This window comes from Amborella trichopoda, chromosome 10 (genome assembly GCF_054954075.1).
Source record: "Amborella trichopoda isolate Santa Cruz 75 chromosome 10, AtrichopodaSantaCruz75HAP2 v2.0, whole genome shotgun sequence".
NCBI lineage: Eukaryota > Viridiplantae > Streptophyta > Magnoliopsida > Amborellales > Amborellaceae > Amborella > Amborella trichopoda.
In genome coordinates this window covers 5,196,129-5,222,581 of record NC_142345.1, presented here as the reverse complement: position 1 = coordinate 5,222,581, position 26,453 = coordinate 5,196,129, and the positions used below count along the sequence as shown (strand labels likewise).

General features: G+C 37.7%; 1 protein-coding gene across 3 annotated transcripts in view; it reads right to left on the bottom strand.

The window, feature by feature from the left end:
- The window catches only part of SEC8 (subunit of exocyst complex 8), an 85,253-nt gene extending 59,983 nt beyond the window's left edge, over positions 1 to 25,270 (bottom strand). The window contains exons 1-9 of one of the 3 annotated variants that reach the window (XM_088850521.1): positions 25,141 to 25,270; positions 24,015 to 24,130; positions 20,957 to 21,169; positions 20,591 to 20,764; positions 13,179 to 13,283; positions 3,435 to 3,544; positions 2,950 to 3,129; positions 1,986 to 2,169; positions 1,765 to 1,871 (exon numbers count right to left, since the gene is read on the bottom strand). In XM_088850521.1, coding sequence (XP_088706647.1) covers positions 1,765 to 1,871; positions 1,986 to 2,169; positions 2,950 to 3,129; positions 3,435 to 3,544; positions 13,179 to 13,283; positions 20,591 to 20,764; positions 20,957 to 21,169; positions 24,015 to 24,071 — 1,130 coding nt within the window. In that variant the 5' untranslated portion in view covers positions 24,072 to 24,130; positions 25,141 to 25,270. Of the gene's footprint in view, positions 1 to 1,764; positions 1,872 to 1,985; positions 2,170 to 2,949; positions 3,130 to 3,434; positions 3,545 to 13,178; positions 13,284 to 20,590; positions 20,765 to 20,956; positions 21,170 to 24,014; positions 24,131 to 24,639 lie in introns of all 3 variants that reach the window. The other 2 variants (XM_088850520.1, XM_088850522.1) reach the window with 2 other exon arrangements.
- Positions 25,271 to 26,453: the final 1,183 nt, after the last annotated feature.

Sequence of the window (26,453 nt, the reverse complement as noted above, 5' to 3'; positions counted from 1 at the left end):
AAGAATATCCAGTTTGATACCTGGACAGCTAGTTCGACCGGTCCAGATAGAACTGCTAGTCTAGATGGGGGTCCAAAACAACCTCTTTTTTTGTTATCGGGTGATTTTTTGATATTTTTTAGTAGTTTTATTTATCGTTTTTGGTAGGCCCAAGAGGACATGGTTGAAAATAGTGAGAAAAAATATGGGGACATATGGCCTCTTTGAGGGTATGGTCTTTAAGAGAGCAAAATGGCATACCAGGATTCATATAGCTGACCCCAAATAGTTGGGAACAAGCTTTGATGATGATAATGATGATGAATTTGTTTAGGGGTGTTTTTTGTCCTATTTAATATTTTGGGGAGTTTGGGCTTCGTAAAGTCTCTTTTTAGAGAGAGCTACTTTGGCTCCCTCTCTCTCTCCCGCCCCCGGGACCACGGGGCTCACAAAATCCCCCAAATCCTTGACGAAATTCAACAACTTTCGGATTGGGATCCCAACAATCAATCAGTCTTAATTTTCATTTCACTTTTCTTTCTTTTGTGCTTATTTTACATTTAGAAAATTAGAAAGAATTTTGGATTTTTAGTTTTTTTTCTTTTTTTGGGGGCCAAAATGCAATTAGTTGTTTATTCAATTTAAGGAAACATTTATAAGGTTGACACCTTAAAATGTAGAACTAAGGTAAACCTCAAAAATCCTTCGAAAGGGGCTGTTTTGATGTTGGAAAAACATATAATTGATCATCTCGACATTGAGATGTATGGATATGGAGAAAAAAAAAAGATTTCAAGTCCCTAAAGTAATACATGTTGCAACACATTATCTAGACCGTCCATCGTTTATAGATCTGATTGATTTGGACCATTTTTGGAGTTTAAAATTTTATAATTAGAGATGAACATAGATTCCCACAACATATAAAGAATTTTCGACACCAAATTGCACTTATGACAAAGTTTGGCAGGTGCAGGGGGCATGTGCACCCAGGCCCCACCCCCCATACCAGACCACCCAAAAAAAAAAAAAAACCTAAGGCTGCGCAAGCAGATTGTCAGCCAGGCTGCCAAGGTGGCCGGGCGGCCGACTTTTTCATCCTTGCTTTTTGAAAACATAATTCGAGGCTTGTATGACCCATTATTAGATTCAAAGTCATGCAGAAATCTTTATAATAATTAAAAATTATTAGACTTTTCAAGTCATGCAGAAATGACCATTAAACTTTTGAAGTCGAAACTCATGTTCCCATATTGATGTCGATTACCATCTAGTTCCCCTCATGTTCCAATGTTAGAAAGCAAATATTACTAGAACTGTCCAGGATTTACTTATATGCCAATCCGTTCCCATCAATCACGTCATCTAGTTGCACTGATATTCAAATAGATAAAATAAGCAAAGCAAAATACTAATAGATCAAAAAGCTTACAAACAACCCAGAACCAAAACCAAAATTGTTAAGGCCATAATGATTGAGGGTCATATGGAAATACATTTGTTTGCTTGTGCACACACATACCAGTCCTCAGATAAAATTTGTGTGTTCACATAAATGCACATACATCTATGGATGCACATTAATAATAATATGAAACCAGGTAAATAAAAGAAATATTATTGTTCAGTCATTCAAAAGGTGCAACAGACGTGCGGATATACTTCAATGGAGTTCATTCATCAAATGTTAACAGTTATCAAAAAAAAATGGAGTTCATTCATCAACTAGCAATAACAAAGGACGAGGCAAAATAGAACTACTTCTATATAATGAACATTCGTTACCAGATTATGACCCCAGCAGCAGCAACTTTTCCAAGCATGCAGAGGCATTCTACCGAGGTATGTAGATACTTCACATGAAGAGGAGCATCGCTCTTTTTCATGGATTCCTGAAGCCATGAATACACATATAGACTACTGAGTGCTAGAACAAGTCAGAGAAAAATGTCAAAAAATAGAAATTGATTCTGATCATATCCTATGGTATCCAGAAATTTTCATACAATGAATTCATTAGGGGTGGAATTTGAAAGCCAGGATGGAAGTTGATGAGGTAAGGTTCTGGTCTCCTTTGTGTGACCATCAAACCCATTGACCCTTGACCACGAAACTGCACCCTCAGAAGCAGCACCATCAAGGGTATCCACAGGATGAACACTCTCATCATCAAGACCATCAAAAGAAGAACTGCAAAAAGCGGCATATGGATGGTATCAGTCTAGAATGAATTGAGGATAACAAAATAATGGTGAATGTAATAATTGAATGTTAATCAAGGAGCAAACATACAAATATGATACACTATTCTGAACAACCTATGTCAAGGTTCATAGCTGATGCTGAACATGCAACAATAATTATATAAATAAACCCTGAGAAGGAGCACAGTACACATACCAAAGCATAATCAGTTCCTAGAATGTCTGTAAAATTCAAGTGCAGTTGTTTGCTGGCATAGCTTGTGGAAGAAGCTACACAATGTACTGATATTTCTAATTTTTTCTTACCCAAGAGCATAATCCATCTACAAGTTCTACCTCATTCATAACTTGAGAAGTTTTAACAGCTACAGTCTTTGCAATAAAAATGAGAATAATAACTGAAAGTCATACATGCCCAGTTCCAGCTTTCTGCACACTCTTTTTTTGCGCCATTCAATTATAACAACAGTACAGTATATTAGTAAATAATCTTAAGAATGCACAAGCCATGCAATCAATGCAATTTGAAGGTGCAACGTACAAAATGATGTAACACCTATAAATTTCAAGAGCAAAATATGGAATCCTCATCATGCAAAGTACATGATTCTCGTATTATATTCAAGCCAAAAACTTGAGTATAAAGTGCAGGACTAAACATTTGAATATCTTCTCTTTACACAATTAAAACCCAAAGATTTTTCAGTTTAACAAAATACCAACTACAACCACGTGAACAACCAAATAGATATCATACTTTAGTTACCTTCCATCAATGGAACCCGGTCTGCGAAATCCATCACCAAAAGAAGGAGAATCAACCTGACCATCTACCCTTGATCCTCTGGTTCTCCTGGATACCGGGTGGGAACCACTTGAGGATATTAAAATGGATGCACTGATTGGAACATCATCATCATTTTCACGTACATCAGTGGCTGTCGAACTGTGAAAAATAATAATATTAAGACAATAAAAATCCGCAATACAAGGGAAACCTAGATAGAATTACTCAAACACATAGAAGAGACAACATCATGTAACTCTCAACTATCAAGGTCAAGAGAGTATATACAGAAAGGGGCATAAAGCTGTTACAAATGAAATCAAATAAATACAAGACATATTTCCACTGACAAAAAAGTTCAAATTATGAGTTTCAGAAGCAGCTCGTAATCATTAAAAATTGAAGAAGACTAATCTATACTCACATAAATCAACAACCAATAAAGCAATAAAACAACGGCATACCTATATTCACCCTGATTATAGAGATGGCCATGCAAATCCTCCAAAACTTTAAAGAAAAGAACTCCACGCAACTTTGTTAGCTCAGAGCGTACGTCTTGCAGAGCACCGACCTAAATGAAGCACAATGACAGCACGCCATCATATATCAATAAGGAACTTGCACCAAAATCAAATGCATAAAAGGAAGTTGTGATTTTAGTAAGTCATAGCAAAATACAGCACAGTACCTTGTTACAGAAAATTTAAGCCTCAATTTAAGGTATCAAATTTCTTAGACTGGACAGCTTCCACATAACAAAAAGCAGATTTCATGCAAACTCATAGCAAACTCTGCCGAATTCGAATTTTAAGAATTTTTGGGGTGACTTGGTGTCCAAACTAGCAGTCTCGAGCAGATATCAATTGGTTTCAGAATAGTAGTCTTGAATAAACACCAATTGGCTTTTCATAAACCCTAATCCAGTTTTAACCTTTTTCATTCAAGAACAAAAAGAAAGAAAATGAGTTTTCCCATGAAACACTAATCTTAACCGATGAATTTCAACATTGTGAATGCAAGAGAAATCTCCCAAAATTCTCAACATAAATCTGTATATGAAGCCAAGAACTTATATAAAACTTCAAAACCATAAATAATTCCATGTGCTGAAACATTGAAATTGGTTTTACATAATTGTTCCAAGTTACAAAGCTATCTTTTTCATTAAAGAATGTGTGTGCTGATTTTAGCGAAGGACATGCAACAACTGAATTTTATTATGTGTTCAATGGGTGATTTGCCCAAAATGTGTTTCAGGAAAACGAAAAGATGAAGATAGACTCCAAAGGTTAAAAGCAGAGAAGAAACACCACAGAGGAACCAAATTGACATCTAATGGTATTGAGATAAGAAGCTTTTCATTAAATTTTGAGTTCGGAGAGGAGTTCCAAGCGCCCGTAAGCAACTTGTTTCATTTACATCCAAACTTGTTTGTTACAAGCATCAAACCTTTGTTCAAAGGTTCAGACACATCACAGAGACCAAACGAACAGAAAATATGCCCCGCCAAACTTACCTAGCTGAGAAAAAGGCAGGTATCAGTATATTCTTGATGTTGTGAGGGGAAGCTTAGAGCTGCTCTTATGTGAGTTTTCTCAAAAATCTGCTAGAAGGTCCTCTACTGAGTGCAGAAAAGTATTTTTATAGTTGCATTGAGAAATTGGTTGATGTTGATAAACCTCCACTTACCATTAGTTGATCTTGGGTTGTTCATTTTCAAATCCAACAAAGATTTGGATGATTTAAATTTTATCCAATTCCAATTGAACTTATCTAAATTCGAATTTAATGATTTAAACCAAAGGTTTGCGTTTGAATCGCTTCCAAATGGTTGTTTATCTGATCTAGATCATTTTGTAGGATGAAAGATCACATCAAAATGATGAAAGATCACATCAAGAAGATCATTTTAATCAAACTTGAGATTGTTTTGGACCATTCTAGGCTGAGTTCTCTTGAAGTTTCACCGGCACTATTGCAGTTGGATCCTCTTCAATACTTTGACTTCAGTCCGAGACTTATCCGTTTTCATGTGTCATACAATCCTAAAAACATTGAGAACCACCGAATATCCACAACTTAAGCCAAAATGGCTTAAAGAGATACAAACAAAATTTCCATACTACTGCAGTGAAAACTTAAAATGCAGCTTTCATGCATTTAAATTCAACTTTTGGATAAATTCTTATCCAAAAGATCCCTTAACCCTCTAGAGTTTACACCCAAGAGATCAATACCCATCCACAAGATTCCTTAGACTTCTAGAGTTTATCCCTTGGGTATTGGACAGGCTATGAATCTAGGCTTAGGGTTCACCAGGGTATTACAGACTTGTTCTCTTCTGGAACACCATGACGAAATTCCAATATCACTTTACCCCATTTTTAACTTCACAAGGTTGATCTGAGTAACTTTTTCTACCATGAACATGTCTCAGAGAAAGTTGTGTACTCATCGGCACAGGTTTTCTATGTGTCCTGCTTTTGACAGCTGGTCTCATTCTTGGCCGAGCCAGCACCTATTTGAGTATAGGTCTCTCCCAAACTTAAATATCTTTTAAGACCTGCTTATCTCATCCTATACCATTTCCAGATCCTCTGGACTTGTTTCCAACATATTTTAACTTTGAGAACCGGTTCTCCACTATACCCAAAAAAAAGAGCCAGTCCTCCATAGGTAATACTTATCTAGATTCCTCTAAGATTTTCGTGGCACCAATTACACCCAGACAATGGGTTTTATGAAAGTGAACTCATTTTACTTTTGATTGACTCAATGCTTCAAAACTCGGAGAGCCAAATCAGGCCTGTGGACTCCCCCATGCCAACTAGCCCCAGCAACCCAACAAGTCTCAATTAAGTTTTAAGAGACATAGCAAAGTTTCAATGTTTTCTTCTCTTTGTCTACAAGAATTGGCCAAGATTTACTCAATAGACTCAGATCTGGACTGAGCAGAGTCCAAAGCGAAGACCATGTTGTTAACCACTGGATGAATGTTAATGTTACAATCAAATTTCAATGAATGTCACACTCCACTTATAGAGCTGAAACTCATCTCAAAAAATAACTTTTTGAACTAAATAACTTTCTTTTTGTAAGAATCATGTGTGTGCCAATTAGTTCATTATGTGAATATAGCATATCCTACTTTCATGAATATACCTTTTGGTCCACATGTATTATAGATGTCACTAGAGGCATACACAATGCTTACAGAACACCGATACTATGGTTAGGTCTAGTCTTTGGAAACATTCCTTGCAAACTTTTGAAGTTCATACATGCTTCATTTCCCTAGAATTTTGATTTGTCCCCACTTTCAGCCTTCCCAACCCCTCTCCTCACGAATTCCTTCCATTTTTCTATCCTTTCACTGGTTCTATACTTCCAATTTTGGCTATTACTGATCTTAACTGCCAAAAATACAAAAAGGTTCATATAGAACCATCGCTGCAAATATAGCATTAAATAAGATAAAGCAACATCATCATCACTTACAACCAAAAGGCCATCTAAATAAATCAGTGATATTAGAAACAGACCAGACAAGCCAGTCCAACCAACCGAACTAGCAAACCGAAGGCCCCACCGCTAGGACTAAGAGTCCCACAATAGTAACATCATCATCACTTACAACCAGAAGTCCATCTAAATAAATCCGTGATATTAGAACCAGACCGGACAAGCAAGTCTAACCAACCGAACTAGCAACCCGAAGGCCCTAGCACTAGGACTAGGGGTGCCAAAATAGTGAACCTGTATTGAACCACATTCAGTTTGATGCATGAGCAGGCCAGTTTGACCAGTTAAAATAGGACACACATATCCCTACACATGCAGTACTAGGTTCTTTGCTTTGGAGCCAATATTAGCAGTTGTTTTAGCTAGTGTTGGGGCTTAAATCTACAATATTTAGAGAAGAGAGAAAGTTTCGCATTTTTGCTTTTGAACCATTTTTTAGCGACCTTCGGGACATTTCAGGCCACATCTTTGGGACTCCATCAGCCTCTAAAGTAAAATATGACATTTATTGTTGGCTTTGTTTGATTTAGATTTCAAAAAATTTAAAAACAAATTGGTTTTCAAAGGGATTTTGGAAAAAGAAAATTTTTAAAACAATGTAATGGGTTATTCTAGGGATGTGACATTGGGTTTATTGCAGAGATTATTATGGCATTCTGGGTTGAATATTGTATAGGCTTTTGGTGGATTTCGTATATTTCTAAGATATTGATACTCAGTATCTCGGGTTTTTTTAGTTCATTCTCTCTTTTTTCTTTTCATGTTGAATGGAAATATGGGTGTTACAGTGGGTTATTGGGTTTATTGTAGTAATTATTTTTATTTTTTTAAGTAAGATATTTTCGGTTGAATTCTGATATTTTTCTTTCATTATGATATTAATTGATATTGTTGGATTTTGGTATTTTGCAATTATTACAAAATAATCAATATATTTTGTGTTCATTCTTTTTTGTTTTTGAATATTTTGTGGAGCAATTGATGTCAAAGTGGTTTATTTTAGTGTTTATTTGGTTCTTTTTTTATATTTGATGTTTTCTGGTGGATTTTGGAATATGGGAGAGGAAATATAGGGGTTTTAGTGTAAGTTTTCCTAAAACTTAAGACTTTTAACTTTTAATAATTTATATCTATTTTCCTATAAGTCCATGATTTATATTTGGAATTTCCTATATGTATTACAAATAAAAGGCTTGCAACATGTGTGTGTGTGTGTCTTAATGTTTTACATTGGATTGTTGCACTTGCATATGGTGGTTGTTTTTTTGTTGGAAAATGCTGAATTGGTGGTGGTGGCAGTTTCAAATCTTGAGTGGAGAATTTGTTAAATGGTGGTGTGGGTCTTGGATGTTAGGATCTCCCAACCTTGGTAGCAATCCTACTCCAAAATCTTGCTGCAATGCTCAAGGAAAGAGATCTTCAAGGGATTTGAATTTTATGCTTTTAAGGTTGGAAGCAGGATCCCCCAAACGTTGAACTCGAGATCCCAAAAGGTCGGGATTAATATCCTAGAAAGGTTGGTATCAAGATCCCTTAACAATTGGAGATCTCGACCCCCTTCATATGAGTTATAGAAATGGCGCTCCCAAATCACAACCATACAGATCTTTTAGCTTTTCACGATCCCCCACTCCCAATCCCGTTCCTGATCCTAACAATATGGCCGAAGTTGGTGCAATTGGTGTTAGTTTATGTGTGATAGATCGTATGACAAATTCGCTGATTAAAAAAAAAATGTTCATCTGGGTCTAACAAAGTGAACAAAGATGTGGGGACAAGTAATAGTTCCAAATGGTGAAAAGTATGAAAATGTTCGTAAATATTGCAAGACAACAATAAAGTAATGAAGCATGCACCGAATCAAGAAGCATTTGGCTCACAAGATTGCAACTAGCCTAGGTTCCCCATCATGTTAGATACAAAATAAAACAAAGCATTGAGAATCATGACAGTGAAAAGCTATGATGGCAAGTAACTGCTAATAAGATAGAGAATCCATACCCAACCCAAAGAGGGACATTTAATTTCCATAAAAAAGAGGAGACCCAGTCTGTGCTCAACCTAGGAGGAGAGAGAAAGAACATATTGCAAGTGCTACTGCTACTTCCATTCAGCCCAAATCCCTAGGGTTGGCTCGGGCCCAGCCCGGACCAGAACAGAGGGGCATTGGCTCATTTAGTTCGATTCAGATTCAATATTCATTGATTAATGAGTTAGTGAAGAGCTCTTCATGTGATGTGTACTTTGCTATTTTGTAATTTAGACTTTTTGTTTATTAAGTCTTGGCTTTCAACCTTGCTTATTTATGATATAATAGCTTATTGTTCCTTCAAAATTCTTATTTTTTGAAACTTTTCTAGAATTTCCAGCTTCTTTTCTATTTTAAGATTTTCTTTTATTTATTTTTATTTCTGAGTTCTTTAATAATTTATTTTAGAATTGAGCAATTTGAATGAAAACTGGTTTGTTCAAGCAATCCCGTAGAACTGTTGCTCCCACCAGTTCAAAGGCCAATCCAATCTCAAGTGACACCAAAATAAACAAGAAAATAGATTCTCTCACAAATCCACTGGGAAAAGGCTTACGACCACGTTAACTGGTCGGTTTTAAATGAGACTATATTGCTTATGGACTTCAATGACCGGTGGAGAAATTGGATGAAGGGGTGTTACTCCCAACCCTGGTTTTCTATCCAGATTAACGGAACCCCAAAGGATACTTCCAGTCCTCAAGAGGCCTCCGATAGGGGACCCTATCTCCCTTTTCCTATTTGTAATAGCAGCGAAAGTCTTTAGCCGTTCCCTTAATCGGCTATACCAAGCTGGCCTGCTTTCGGGCTTCCAGCCATCTAGGAGGGGGCCTATTGTGTCACACCTGCAGTATGCAAATGACACTTTAGTGTTTCTTGATGCCTCCCCCTCTGAGGTGGATAATCTTAGAACCGTCCTCAAATGCTTCCAGCTTAAGGTAATCATGGAAAAATCGATAATGATGGGGGTGGCCATCCCTACCTACCACATCAGAGATCTCATCCTTTGATGGGAATGTAAAGTGGAGGGCCTCCCTACCGCATACTTGGGTCTCCCCCTTGGACTTGGGAAACCAAAAAAGTGCCACTGGTCACATGTTACGGATAAGGTGGATAGAAGGCTTGCTGGTTGGAAGGGTAGGTACTTGTCTCAAGCAGGTAGGACCACCCTAATCAAAGCCACCTTATCTAATGCACCAGTTTACATGATGTAGCTATTCCAAATGCCGGCTTCGGTGGCCAATAGACTGGAGCAGCTTATGAGAAATTTTCTCTGGTCTAGCCAAGCAGAGAAAACCAAGCTTCATCTTATTTCCTGGGATTCTGTTCTCCTACCTAAGAATCAAGGGGGCTTGGGAATTAGGAACCTAAGGAGACACAGCCTAGCCCTTCTGGGGAAATGGTGGTGGCACCTTGCTATTCAACCAGCTTCCCTATGGGTGCAGGTCATTCGCCATAAGTATAAGGTCCCAGCTCAAGCTTGGTTACCAGATACTAGAGTCTAATGCATCAGGGGTCTAGAGATCCCTGACTGCCACTCTTGAGCCTTTCAGAAAACAGGTCAGACTCCAGCCTAGAGCGGGTAATAGAGTACATTTCTAGACGGATCTTTGGATAAGCCAAGCCTTGCTTAAAGACTGTTATCCAGAATTGTTCTTACTGGCTTATAATATAGAGGCAACCGTAGAGGATGAGTTCATGATCGAAGGAGGTAGAAGGCATTGGAGCCCTTCCTTTAGAAGGAACCTGTCTGACTTAGAAACTTCTCAATTTGTCTCCCTCTCGAACTTACTTTCTAAAACCTTTATCCCTTCTCAAGGTAGCGACAAGTTGGTGTGGACCCTGACCTGTCAGGGGATTTCTCTGTGCTCTCTTCTACAAATTCCTCTCCCAACCACCCACCTTCCCTCTTAATCCCACCTCGGTCCTTTCTCAGGTTTGGCATTCAATTGCACCCCCTAAAGTGCAAATGTTCAACTGGATAGCATGCTCAAGCAAGGCCCTCACAGTGGACCAACTACAAAGGAAAGGTCTTTCCCTTCAAAATAGGTGCATTATGTGCTTGTCCCAAGAGGAATCGAACAGCCACTTATTTTTATTGCGCAAAGTGGCACATGACTTATGCAGTTCAATTCTTCAACTGTTTGGGTTGAATTTGGTTATTCCTTCATTGGTCAAGGACCTTTTAGCGATTAACTTCATTGCGCACTGGCCCAAGGCTGGGAGGATCCTCTGGAAAGCTACAGTGGCTGCTACAATCTGGACCCTATGGATAGAAAGAAATGCCGGCATATTTAGAGGGGAGTTCCATCCAGGCACTGTGCTCTTTGTCAAGGTTACCTCCTTAGTAACCTTCTGGGCGTCCCAATTCCCCCTCTTTAATGGTATTTCCAGAGACTCCTTCCTCACCAACTGAGAGTCACCAACTAGGAGTACATCCTCCGACACAACCCCAAGAAAAACAAGGTTAAATCTTCATGGATTCGTCCTCCCCAAGGCTCGATCAAGCTGAACTTTGATGGCTGCTCCTTAGGCAACCCGGGCCATGCAGGGGCAGGTGGGGTCTTCAGGGACCACAACCAAACCATACTCTTCACATTCTCTGAGTATCTTGGACTACAAGACTCCCAGTTCGCAGAATCTATGGCTCTCCTTAGAGGCCTACAATGTTTCGATCAGTCTTGGGGTCATTCCCTCATGGTGGAGGGGGATGTAAAGAACATCATTTCTTGGGCTTCAGGGAACCCCACCTTGGTACCTTTTATCCATTTTTTATGAGATTAACTACCTTTGCAGGGAGATGACAGTATCATGGACTCGTATCTCGAGGACATCGAACGGGCTCTCGCCGATCTGCTGGCTAACGATGGAGCTTCAGCACATGAAGTAGCTTAGCCACGCCCTTCTCTCTAGGCTGCCTGCTGTTTGGGTCCTCTTCTTCTCCAACCCACACAACCGGCTGTCCCTTTTGCCAAGGCTTTTGATTTTTGCTCTCCCTCTCTTTCTCGTCTCTTTGTCTCTTGTACATGTACAAAATAAGATGTAAGGGGAAAATCTATATCCCCATTTTATATACGATCTTCTGACCTATTCTTTTTTACCAGGAGACTCTCTAAGATTTTCCTGGAATAACCTTGTATATCTCTCTCTCTTTTTCAATACAAAAGTTAACAGTTCTCAAAAAAAAAAATGAGCCTACAACACTTTCTAAACAACCATTGAAGCATAACCCAACAAAACATTCAAACCAAGTTCATAAGGCCCATCTAACCATACAACTAATGGGGCATGTTCAGGCCATATGATGCCTTATCTAGTGCGAACTGGTGTGGTTATACTATAAAAAACATATCCGAGGGTTTGGTCTTGCAGGGTGATGTCTCCAATATATGGAACATATCAAATCCCACCACAAAATCACACTCGTAAACTTGTCAAAGAAACAACTAATCCACAAATTACAGCGTAAAAAATGAGTCAGAATCTAATACTACAGAGGGCCATGTTAGAAGCCGCTGAGTTATTCTCGATATAAGGAAGAAAAGCCCTAAGAATTCATATAATTCTAAAATCACGTATCTGAAACCCCATAAAAAAAGGCTACCCCAGAACGCTGATACAAATCTCAGGTGATCAAGATTTAGAACAGAAATACTAAGTTGGTCGAGTTAGGGATTAAGAAAACATTCTCAAGACTGTGGAGTGGAATGCTTCTTCTATCACATTCAGTATGGTTCTTAATAGACATCTTTTGTTGCCATATCTTCACGTTCCATAAACTTTTAAGCTATCATCATCATCACCACTTTGTGTTTGATTCACTCGCTTTAGCATCATTTTAACACAAGAGTGAGATATTCTGATATATCATTAGGCCTGGTCAATCTTTTAGGTCAATCATTAGGCCTAGTCATTCTTTTAGGCCACGATTGTTCAAGTGCTTGTCTCAGTTCCTCCTATGTTAAAAATTGAGGAAGAACTTTGATCTCGCAATGTAAGGCTTTCAATGCATGGTCGTAATTCCCATCAAAAAGCCCAATCTTTGTGCTTTAGGCCATGGGGAAAGCATGGAAAGCAAAATTCTCTTGCCTCACAACTCCACAAGAGAGAAGCTGACAAAGAAAATCACAATCATCTCAGAATGAAGTCATGCTATTACTAATCATCCATAGAACTGTCTCAATTTAACAAGCATATTAAACAATTAAACGAACAAACATAAAATGGAAGTTTATTTATCATGAAAGTCAACAATAATTATACAAGGATTTGACACGATAAAGACATTACTAATGCCTAATAAGAACATTTTACTGTGTTGTGAACACAGCATAGAAATACAGTAAAATAGGTGGAAAATATCATCTAGTAGAACACTAAAAATAAAATTTATCATCTATTAGGACAGTAAAAATAAGGTAGCGTCTAAGCTCATAGAATTCTTAACCTTTAGTAGCCAAAGAAATTCGTTTCTGAACAAATTCCAATAACAGGGTTCCATCTTTGATCTCATCATATTATTTAGTTCACTTATTTAAGCTCCACAACTCACAGTCATGAAGTGAAAGAACCTATTCAACCAAAAAATTTACTGAAAGTAACAGAAAAGTTAGTTGAAGGCTCAAAACCAGGTTCACAATAGGTGGCAACTGACCCCTTGAAGGCCCTCTCTCTCAAGCATTGATGTCGACTGTACATGCAGTTGAACAGCTGCATAGTACTGCTTTTCAGCAATAAGCTTTTCAATTCGAGCCGGAACCTGTGAAACAACAAAATACAGTGTTAACAGTGGAAGGAGCACTTTTCGAGAAGATAAAATTTAGCAAATTCCCAAAACAAACCATGAGGTTAACTGACCACCAAAAGCATACGCAAGAAACTTCCTTCAAATACTAGTGATCAAAATTTAATCGCAAATTAGAAAAGTACCAACTATGTATTTTACCTTTTTTCCAAAAGTGGTAACAACTATATTTTCAACAACTACAAATATTTCACCTAAACTTCAATGTGAAAAACTTCTATTGAGGCCAGCACGTTCGTTGTAGCATGTGAAAGGCACGGCAAGGTAGAATTTCAAAGTACAAATTCATAATTTTCTCTTTTTCTTCATTAATAACTGGAATTTCTACTTAACAATTGCCACAAACAATGCAGAAATGAACCTACTACATTGAGGATCTTTAACTCCTATTGCCAAAAACTTTAATTCAAAACTGCATTCAAACTTACACTATGAATTCTAATATGACTAGAAATTTTAATCTACGTAGGAGCCTTAGTCCAAGTAGGTTAGGACTATAGTTGTTGGAAATGTTTGTGATTCCAAATCGTTACTGGAATTGGAATCGCGGAATCGCGTGTATTAGAAGTTTCGAAATCTAAGAATCGTTGTCCGTACAATTCGGATTTGAGAAAAATGATTCTCACTATTTTGGACTCGCGATTCAAAAAATTAGGAATCGTGTTTCCTATTTGCAAGAATCGATGTCTATGTTGGAATCGCGCATGCCCATATGGAATCACACGTGACCCCACTTGTTTCGGTGGTTGCTGGAATTGTGATTCGATTATATTGGAATCGTGATTCCTAAAAATATGGAATCGTGATTCCTAAAAATAAGGAATCGTGCTTCCTAAACTTCTGGAATCGTTCTCCCCATCAACTTGGAATCAACGTTCTCACCATTCCGGAATCGTGATTCTCCCCATATTGGAATCAAGATTCTCCCCTTACTAGAATTGCGAACCACTTCGCTCTAGTATCTGAGAGAAGTATTCAGAAACTATATAAATTCACCCATTACTACAAGATCAAATTTTGGTCCGTATATACTCAGTCCAAGACTCCAAGTACTAATGTCAACCTTTATGATATATTTGTGGACAATCCCATACAATGGACCTGGTCTACCGATAACCCTATTATGCCTACAAGGTCTGGAGCTAGTCTACGGCACACAAAGAGTGAGAACAAGGGCGCGCTTCCTATATCTCCTTTCATTGAATTATAAAATAAGTACATGACATAGTAATTCTTCTTTGTTAAATGTAGTTTTGAGTCTTTTGACTTTTGAAAATTGAGTTATTCGATTTTTAATCAATTTTTCTTATATTTAATGATTAATTTAACCTAAAACACCACACAGGGCACTTCGCTCATCCGCATTATCTTCTTATTCTACTTAAAGAAAAGCATTTTTATCCTCTTATTCAACTTGAAGAAATGACGGTGCCGATCATATATTAAACATTATTACATTAGTAGTTTAGTACTAACACCATTTACCAAACATTATTAAATTTGAAGTAACATATTTTTTTAGTATTATTTATTCTTGGTAAGAGTTCTTAAAAAGTAACATGGAATGAAGGATAGAAATTACTAAATAAGAAAATAAAAAATTTAACATATTACCCATATTTTAAATTTTGATTTTATTATCGTGCGCAACAACTTCAAATTCTCTCACGCTCTCATACATGTCGTGCTCACTCATGATTGAGCACACAGCAGAGGGTTTCTGCTCGCCCTATGCTCACATTACTTTCATGTTATATATTATTTAGTTGAAAACTTGAAGTTCCTATTCTCACATTACTTTCATGTTATATTATTAGTTGAAGACTTGAAGTTCCTATTCTCGCATTACTTTATGTTATATTATTTATTTCACGAATTGAATTTCCTATTCTTTGAATCAACGTTTATTATAAGTAGAATCGCATTGTTGTGTAGCAAGGAATCACGATGTTTGCGATATAGAAACTTGATTCCAAATAACATAGATTTGCAGTTCCAAAAAATTTGGAATCAACGTTTCTGACAAGCAGAATCGCATTCTAGTGTAGCTAAGAATCATAAAGTCCTCGATATGGAATCTTGATTCCGGCAATCCAAGAATCGAGATTCCTAAACTAAGTAGAATCGCATTCCGCAAAAATGAAAATGTGATTCCTTTCTTTTAGAATTGACTTTCGCCCGAGAAAACGTCGAATCGAGATTCTGAAAAGGAATCGCTACCCTCATAAACGATTCGAGTAACTATAGTTAGAACCTCTAGAACAAATATGATTCAAGAACCGAAAAAATGAAGTTGATAAATAAAAATAGGGAAGACTTACTGTACCTTTGCCTAGGGCTACCCCGTAGGGACATAGCACACCCCATACCTGATTATCAAACTGATAGTGAACTCTGATCCCTTGGTCTTGTTGAATCCTTTGAATTGGGAAGCACCTCTAGAATACCCTATCACAAAACTATATGGCTGAGAGCATAGGCTAGAAAATTAGGGTCTCACTTACCCTTCTTAATCCCTTGGGGTATGATACAATGTGGCACCACTCCTTAACAAGATAGGGCCGAGTGTACCCCCTCTCCTTCACCTAGGTGGTCCATGCCACCTTAGGCTCCTTGGGTGGTGGCCTGCCACCCTAAAGAAGAGAACGAAACCTATAGAGAGAGAGAGAGAGCATGGACGACAGAGAGAGGAGTAGAAAGAAGAGGTCTAAAGGTAATAGTGCTGAGAATGAAGGGAGAACCCTCTTTATACAGGCCTTAATGACCCTTAGGGTATTCCCCTTACAATTAGGATTCAGTTTGACCTTCGCAGTCCTAACTAATCTGTGAGGTGAAAAACAAATCATAGTTCTCAATCTCTAAAATCAACAATCATGATTTGGGAAGGAAGCTAGGAACCTCATCCCTTGAATCTTTAACCCATATCTGCTTTTAGTTTGACTAGAACGAGATCTTCCATAGTCCAATATAATTTGGACTCTTACTCATCTGGAAATCAAAATCAACATAAAGATCCAATTCAAAGCCAAAAAGTCAAAATTCGAAGTCATAAGATATATTTTCAACCAACTAAACTAACAAAAAGATCTCACAAAATGTCTTAGGGAAGGTTTCCCAAACCTCCGCCCTCTCCGAGGGGGGCGTAACACCTAGTGTGGGGTGTGTGGCCCTTGTGGTCCCCAAGGCTCACTCCATATGGGTGGTCCCCAACGTGTGGGAGCTGGGCCCTTAGCCTCCACATGGGTCCCACCTTGCCCCTCCTAACTTCTAAAATTTCCAAGGTGCCCCTTTTAGGGTTTAAGCGCATAGAATTTTTAAAAAATTCTGAAAAAATATTTAAAAATCATAGGAGCATAAACAAAGTTCAAAACAATATTTTTAAAGTTCTTTAAAATTCTAAAACACTCAAAAAGACCTCTACACGTGGATTGGTACCAATAGATCAAGAACATTGACATCGGAGCACTCCTTCGGTTATTTGAGACCAATTGGTAGTCCTTGGGTTATTTGAGACTAATGTTATATGGCATATTGCATCAACCATAGCATACTAAAGTGGATTACAACGAAGCTCATTGCGTCACCATAGCTTTGCTATGAAGAAATGTTCCAGCTCAAAAATACATTATGGACAAAGCCCAAGCAGCAATTAAGGATCTTAGGATCATTTTCTAACAATACTAGTTCTCACGACCCAAGATCACCCTGCCTACTTCCACAAACCTACCTTCTAATTTCAATCCTCATTTAGTTTCATGGCAAGTAACAAATGAGAAAAAAGGAGGACCTTCAAGAAAATATATGACGCTCATAAAGAAGTATGAAATTTATGACCAAATATTATCTTCCTCATGGGAGACGATTCTTTTATAACACTCAGAGGACTAAGGGGCTCCCTCAATCCCCTCGAAAACCAAAAAAGTCAACAAGGAAATACACTCCCTGTGTGAACCACAAAATAGATGTGAATGTATTTCATGATAGCCGGCAATCTCATGAGGGACGAAATATGACTACATAGTTTCACACCCCAGACATTTCACCAGTCCTAGTCTAGCATGCTTCTCTTCCAATACAACACATTGACAATCCAAAATAAAAGTAGAGTGGAGATATCCGACTCCTCTTTCTTCAAGTATCCACAATATTTCAGGGGAAAGATCCCCTGTGGAATTGATGAAGAAGGTACTAATAAGGCCATTTGGTAGTCTACATCCATAGTATATTCTGACATGAGACTTGTCATTTCACAGTGTCCCAATCCCATAAGGCAAACATTGTCGTCAACATATGCACCTTCCAAGGTAGTCAGCATGGTTTTGCCAACGCATGCGTAATCAATTGTTACATCATCTGCACTCCCCATAACTTCCTCTATGTGGTCTACTTCTTCATCAACATCTTGCATGTTCATAGAAACTTTGGCAATTGACATGCACCAATCAACTTGGCAAAAGACAATCGTTGGTCATCTAGATCCACTATAATAGCCTTTCGCGTTCCAAAATAAGGCCTACAAGCATAGTAACAAGGTAAATGGGACCTGCTTCCATTACCAATGCATTCGACTTGGGTCCAACACTTGCTCTACAACAAGCATGAATACCAACGCTAAGGAGCTCACATATAGCATCTTCTTCCAAACTCGCATTTTCAGGTAGCTTGAAACAAAAATCAATAAGATGAACAACATGAATTACAAGAGAACTGCACATTTGAGGTGTTACACACATTGTCATCTCAAGGCGCCAATTGAAGCATCTCTCTGTGGGGGCAATTACAAGGGAAACAACTGATTCCAGACTCCAAAGCTACATCATCACCAATAACACCTCGCTCCAATTTTATTGATGGTACTAGCAAGCTCATGCCCAGTTACCATAAGTTTCCACTCCTCTCTACTAAATTCACCATGAAGTTCATCAAACTTAGGATTATGACTTCAACCCAAATCATAGGAAGCAAACATGTCATTATAGTTTGCATTAGTCGTGCCCTTCAAACCATAAATCCAACCCAAAATATAACAATATTGCTTCCGTATCGAACTACGCTTTCGTCCCTCACAATTGGCTATCCCTCCTACTTTGGTGCAGTGACTAATCATCAACACACTCCACAGCAAATTATCGTCCTCACATATTTTAAACATGTCAAATAAGCACTAGTAGCCATCAGTTCCCAAACAACATGAGATTGTTAGACCCACACTTTAAAGATACCACACCAATTATGAAATGGTTCCAATAAACGACCAAACCATCCAAATTCATCATAACCATTCCGCACATCATGGTTAGGCTTTTTCAAAACAAAAAACAAACCACAATTCTCCATATTTATACCATCACTCTTAACACCTCCATTACACAACTCCAATTCGCATAAGTCATTGTTGCCACTAATATCAACATTAACCATACCATCATCTACAATATGAATATCAACAACTTTTTCCTGCATGTGTTGTCGGATTGAGAGTAGTGCCACACATCCTCATCTTTGGAAGACTCGTGCGTGATGTCCTCACTCAATGGCGACAAAGATAGTTCATGTCTGACCATCAGCGCTTCTCCGTGATCAGATATCACTACCCTTATCTGCTCATCCAATCCCACATCCCATTCCACTGTAGTCGGGGGTTGCTTTTCCATGTTTACTAGGAGGAGATCACTTGCTAATTCAACATTGTCTTCAACATAAATAACTTTGAAAACAAATGCTTCTTTATTAGTGACACAAACTAAATTTCTTCAACATGGGATTTTTAATTCTCCATCCATCCATCAATAAAAACGTCAGAAATATTCCCAGTTACGTCTCCCTTTTCAGCACGTCGATCTATAAATACATCCACCCCACTTTTATCAAATTTAGTGTTTTTGTATCTTTCGATTCATGCACCTTTACTGCAAAGATTCAGGGTTTTCTGTGGTCAAGGAATCACATAACTTTGTTAGTGTACTTGTGCGGTGCTCATGTTGCAGTTTAGCTGTAAGAATAGCAACTCCCGAGTTGGAGGTGCCAGTCTCTTGGATTGGGATGATCCTGCTCTGCTCGTCCCTACACTTGTTTCGGTCTACTCCTCTAAACCAATTACATTGGCTTCGTGGTAGTCGGATACCGAACTCTTCTTCACATTGATGCTCCGATTGATGACGTCGTGCATCCAACCCATAAGTGCAATTAAGCATAATTACAAGCGGTTCCCACTCAGACTTGCAGTCTAATTTATGTCGATCTCCACAAAAAATTGCACAATATGAATCAAACACCATAGATGTCATCTTTGATCGTAATGAGTTATGGTGTTTATGCAACAACTTCTTAACCATCTCCATCAAAGTTCTCTATTTTCTTGTTCATTCAGTCTAGCTAGGAATTCCCTCGGCCATGAACTCCATGATGAGCCATCCTAGTCGCTAACCTTCTTCAAACAGTGCTCTAATACTAAATAATACATAAAGGATCCCGGGAGATTTGATGCGACCTTCTTTCAATCTTAAAATAAACAAAATCAGCAACGAAGGAGAATAACATATGGTTGTAACCCCAACCAAAACGAACAAGAAATACTAAAATAGCCTTTTCTTCTTTCACTAAAACAAATACTCTTCACAAAAATACCAAGCCCAAGTTTTCTAGGGGAATATCCCTACTTTTACATACAAATTCAAACGCCACAAAGAAAAAAAAGACCCCTCTCTCTATATATCTCACATTAATCTCTCTCTCCCTCCCTCCCGCCCTCCCTCTCTCTCTCTCTCTCTCTCTCTCTCTCTCCAACTTGCCCCTTCAATTCACATGATTACAATGCCGCCTCTCTTCCTCAGGTTACTCCATGTGATTTACCCAAATTTATCTCACCTATTTTCTCTCCACTTACCTATTTTCTCTCCACTCTCCAAGATTGTAAGTGCCATGATATAACCAACGTAGGTACCAAGGTTCCCCACCTAAACTGCAAACCCATGCCATAAAAATTGGAACCCCCACTCCACTATTTAAGGGCCCAGAAAACTACCATGTCCAAAGCATTAAATAAAATCCTTTCTAGGCCCTCATTAAAATAAAATAAAATAGCATAAATTAAGATCAGCGACCTATTAAATGTGCTTTGCATCAAATAATGACCCACTTCATGTAGATTTCCCAACTACCAAAAAAACAAGTGCAATAATTCATGCTGCAATTTACCTATCAAAAGAAAAAAGCATGCCGCTGTCAGGAACATGTATCCACAAAATAAAGTAGATACAAACCTTTGAGACATTCTCAATTTGATCCAGCAATGATATTATGTGTCGTAACGTAACAGATCGATACCATAACTGATGTAACTGCTTATTTCGAGAACCAATAAGTTTCTTTGACTCTGCCAAATCAACCTTCAAAACTGCAAGGCTTTCAGCAGATTCACTAAACAGCCGCAATATCTGAGAAATAAGGTCAAATAGACAAAAACATTAGACGTGAATTAGCATAGTGCACATCAACACTTTCAAAAAAGCTAGAGCAAGATTCCTTCTTTATCGGGGAGGGGGGGGGGGAAGGGGCTGGGGAAAGTACGATACGCTAATATGCAAAAAATGACAAATGAAGACAGCATAAAAAATTATGCAAAAAACCTGCGAATAGTTTTGAATTGCTTTGTTGAAACCACTATGATACTCATGGACTACTTCATCTACAACTTCTTCAATGACCTCGCTTTGCTCCTTTAAAAACTGAACCTCTCCTTCACGGTCTTTTGATGTTAAAATATGAACAACATGGGGTAATGAATCGAAACGAGTAGCAGTCCACCCTTCATCAATCTTTGAGAGCTCATCTCTCAAGTACTACAAATACAAACAAGAAGAACTAGGATAATTTTGGGATATACAAAAAATATTGAAAATGTTTCCACTCTATCATATAAACAACAAGAAATGGCTTATATAAGCATTAACTATTATATAAAATACATCAGATAAAAGAGAGAAAATTTGATTATCAGTAGCTTTTCAAATCACCAAAAGTGATACATAAAATTCGTACAAGTATTTCCATATGCAACCTATTCAATGCAACAACCACCAGTAGCCATAAACCAAGGAAACAAAGACAGCAGCCAAAATTGCAGCACAAAAGAACATGTCACATTAAAGTTGTGATCTAGTTAACAGCTGTTGTATACAACAATTGCTGTGTATCTAACAGAATGCACATGAGAACCTACATGGTCAAGGTTGCTACAGCACATAGTAATAAAGGATATGCATGTTATAGCTGCTTCATCACAGTTACAATAGTCTCGTAGAATTGAGGTCCCCCCATTGCTGTATATTGGTGCATTCCTATCATCTTCTCTCCCCCCTCCCTTAAAAATGTATTTTTGTATTCCTATTCCCTTTTTACCAGCTTCTTTGTACTAATGAAGAAAAATTGATGCATACCTTGGTCTATAAATAGATGGTTAAATACCAAAACATGCTTAGAGAGATTGAGAGAGCATGGTAGTAGAGAGAACATAATTGTGAATGGTATGTGTCTTCAGTCCTTTGGGTTCAACACACCACAAGCCACCAACCCCACCATCTCTTACAAGCAATTTGTTGAATCTGAGAACTGCAAAAACAACATAAACTATAGGCCAAGAGGGAGTCTGTAAAGTTCCAAATGCATGGTGCCATGCCCGATTCATACAAAACTTGCTTGAATTCTCCATAGAAAACATACGAATTCGGAGGATAGGTACAGCAAGGAATGCATGAGGCCTCATAAACCTAGTTCAGGATGAAGTTATGATCTAAACTATTGTTTTACTTTGTTTCTACCCTCTCCCTCTTCTCTGTCCCAATCATTGTATGTGTCTACGTTTGTCAGTTCTCGTTCATAGGACAACCTCATATCTACTTAATCCCATAATCAAAAGTAAAATAGCTACCAGCCTTAAAAGATACTATTACATGGAATAAAATTGCTCTACCGCATGGTAAAGAATGGTTGTAAATGGATGAACATGCAGAAGTTCAAGCCAAAAGGCACGTGTTGCAGATACAAAGCTGCCTCATTGTCTGGGTAACGACCCAATTACCCAAGTATGGATTGCATTATGAGGAGACTTCCGCATTGATTGCCAAATATAACCACCATTCAGACCATGAATGCCTTGGATCCATGATATAATGGGGTATATGTTAGGTGACTGTTAAAACAGTGTTATTCCATAGTGACTTTGAAGAGGAAGTTTATAAGATATTTACTTTTCAACCTTTCACATAGTTTCTTATAGGGAGATTCATTTCCCTACCCCGACCAATGAGTGCACTAAGGCCAGGTTTGTCATCAAAGTAACATTGGCCACCCTGCACATAACAGCATAACATAAGGATGAAACCAAATTCAAAAGCGCCTCTCCAGGAAAGGATCAAGCCCCAGAACCAGATATTTTCTCAATTTTTGGGACTGGTTAAAGTAGATGTGATAAGAGCATAAATGATTTCTTCACCAGAGGCAGATTGAATTGAGAGTTGCACACTGAACTCCACATTCATAGCTCTTATACTCACTAACCACATGACCTCTTCAGCATCCAAATGCAACACAACCAAAATTTTATGGGCCTATCAGAAAAAGTGGATTTGCTTACACCTCATCCTCATGCCTGTCAAGTTCGTTAAATAATCTACAAGAAGAGGCAATTTCAGCAAAAATGTCTGAATCTCACTATCAAGTACTTCTTGACCGTTGTCATGAAGATTGTTTATGCCAGATGCCCTTCAAATTTTTAAAACACATGGGTATGCACCCCAGAAGATTAACCCATTGGACTGCCATCTAGAAGCTCAACTCACATTTCTACCTCCTAAACATGAATTAGATTGATCCACGTATGAAAAAGAATAAGAAGCTTTAAGATGTTTAATATTTGCATTTCAAACTCGCCATATACGCCACATGATCATAATGATTATACTACTGATTGGAATAAATAAATAAATAAAGCGATGGACAACACGCTATAGAACCATGTAGTAATGAAAAAGAGGACATCGTCTAACCAGATGTAAAAGACAAGTAAAAATCCAATACATTTTGAATTAGTTACTAACTGACAAGATGTTGGGCATATATACTATTTTAACTTCGAACACCCTATGTGTCAACACTTCATAAGTACTCAAGAACACCCAAAACATAAAAATATTAAAGTTTGAAGGCTATGCATATCATGAAGTATTATCCACCAGTAATAGAATGGTGAGTTCAGATAATAAGTTGCATCATAACATGATGGTAGTGGCTAGTAGAAACATCCAAGTACCAGATGTACATTTCAACATCAGGTACGTTCATAATCAAGCAATAATGCGTTGGAATTTTCTTTGTAAAATAACGGATGGAAAGTTTCTGAGCCAAACTTCAATTACATTACAAAATTCTGATGATCTTAGTTGCATCTATTTTTTTTTTTTTGTTCCATTTTTTTCTTTTTCTTTTTCTTTTTTTTTGGCTACATAAAACCTAGATGCATCCATTTTAATTTGGGCATCAATTTCTCAAGCCAAACCAGTAAAATAGTTTTTCATGAGATAGTGAAATAAAGAAGACCTAAACATAAAACTAGAGTGCGTAAAACCTTAAACTAACCAGGAATCAGAGCATGAAACAATAGTAATCAAAGCAATGATAAAAACTCACAGATTTGTCTCTAGAGACAGGCAATTTGTCAAACAATCCCTGCCCTGGATACCCCATCCTCTCTTTTCATCTGATCAATTGCCTAGCATAAACTCCCCTCATTCCTGAGACATTGCCTTGATCAGTCCATAAAACAAAAGCCGTAAATTTTCACGATTTCAGAGCTTCTAGTTCCTCAACTAATTCCTATTTTCCTCATTATACATTTTGATGAGTTAAATAACCTCTATGAGGTGAATCAAATCAACAAATAGTAAAAGTTTGAGAGAGAAACTAAGGGGCCAGCATAAAATCCCAGAGGCTCCCATAATTATTTTCCTTTATGGAGTGCTCAAACAACCACACACGAGGCTAAAACACAGCAAACATGAACCAGAAGAATGAGATAAAAGCTTAAAAGAGCAACAAAGGCGACAATTTGTCAAGTGAATCAGAGGAAATTCACAAACAACTTTCAATTGAACAGATCAAGAGACGCTGAAACCCCATGAAAAAAAAGCAAAGAAAAAGCCAATTTTTTCTCGATCAGCTGATCAGTGAATTTCATATATAAATGGGTGCAAAATGAGATATGGAGCGTAAGGGTAAAGACGACAACACAACACAACTTCAAATGGATTTCCACCGTGAATCTTTCATCTCTCTACAAATGAAGCATGTCACTTTTGTCATCGAAGGAGACTCTGCCAACGTCATCTCGTGGGCTTCCGATTCAGCCCAATGCCCTTGGAGGCTCGATCCCGTTTTTGACGAGATCTACCACAGGTGTTCAGTTGTGCACATTGTTTGGAGGCACACTTGAGATAGGCTAACTCCATCGCTGATTCCCTCGCCAAACATCAAGCCCTGGGCTCGAATTTTGTGGATACTCCATTCTAGTTCATCTATATCCCTTGTACACTTTTGTAAGAATTGTATTTTCTGTAGGCCCGTAAAGGGTCGCTCTCACGTTCAACCCACTTTGTGGGTGGGCAAACCTTGTATTCTCCTCTTTATTTCGATACAACAAGTACACATTCTCAAAAAAAAAAAAAAAGTCACTTTTGTAGAGAGCGAAGACGAAGAGAATTTGCAGAGACAAAGAGAATTACAGTAAATATTTGAGATAGAAGATAGAAAATCTTACCTGCATTGATGCACATAGAGAGAAGAGGCAATAGAAGAAGAGGGCTTTTCATGTATAGTAAATCTATGGTATTGTGCTCTGCTCCTTGGCCCGTGCTATGGCTTTCGTTTCTCTGGTTTGCGTGCTCGCTGGAGCATGTGGCGCGTTCAACATCTCGGTCAGAACCGAGTTATCAAATTATTTTTAGGGTGCGGTTTGTATATGGCCGAGGGTACTAAACAATCAAGTTAAAGCACACCTTCAAATAGTCTCGACAAATGTGGCTTCAATAATGAAAATCTTTGTGATAACCTTAACATATATTTTTATTTCTAATTATAAAATTTAAAGTTTAAATTTCTAATTATAAAATTTAAAGTTTAAAAACTAGTGTAAATCGAATATATCTATAAAAACTTGAAAATCTTTAAAATCGACCATTTAAAAATACATTATAAGATGCACTATTTTTAAAACTTGAAATCCATTTTTTTTTCTGATGTTCATGCTTCTTGAGGTCGAGATGATCAATTTGAGGATTCTAATGAAATTTTTTAAGTGCATTCTAATTTTATTGTTTATAGCCTCATACTTAGATGAACTTTCTCCTTTTTTTTATGACCCAAAAAGTTCAGGTTGGCAACCTAAATATAAAACATTTTATCGGCCAATCTACATTAGATAATACAAGGTGCAAATTCTAATTTATGTGTCACTTGTTTGTTTATTTGATATAATAAGTTGGTTTTGAGAATTTTGGATTCTCAAAGAATAAGAAGATGCAGCTTCCATACCTATGCTATTCATTTAATTTATATTTTTAAGGAAATTTGCCTCTCTAGTTGTGCCCTCTCTCTTTCTCTAAACCCTTTATCTAACAAATATACCATTCATCATTTGTACATAGAGGTCACAATCATTCTCACTTATTAAATTCAAATTGGATGGCATGGGATGAGTTACGAAGTTCAAAATTAAGAGGCAATAATGGTGGTTGTAACCTCCATGTACAAGAGATAAAGGAAAAAGTTCATATAAATGTGAGGCCATAAATAATCAAATCAAGAGGCACATCAAAATTGACTAGAAGAGGTTGTTTCCATACTAAAAAATCCTCAAATTAATGATTTCCACCTCAATATGTATGGACATGAGAAAAAAATAGATTTTAATTATTGAAAGTAGTACATATTGAAAAGCATCGTCTAGACTAGTATCCACAAAATTGAATCAAAATGGTTAACTGGACATGGGCTTGGAAGCGGTTTAATCGACCTAACCGATAAATCGACCGATTCAACCACTTTAACCGGACAAGTCTCGGGCGATCAAAA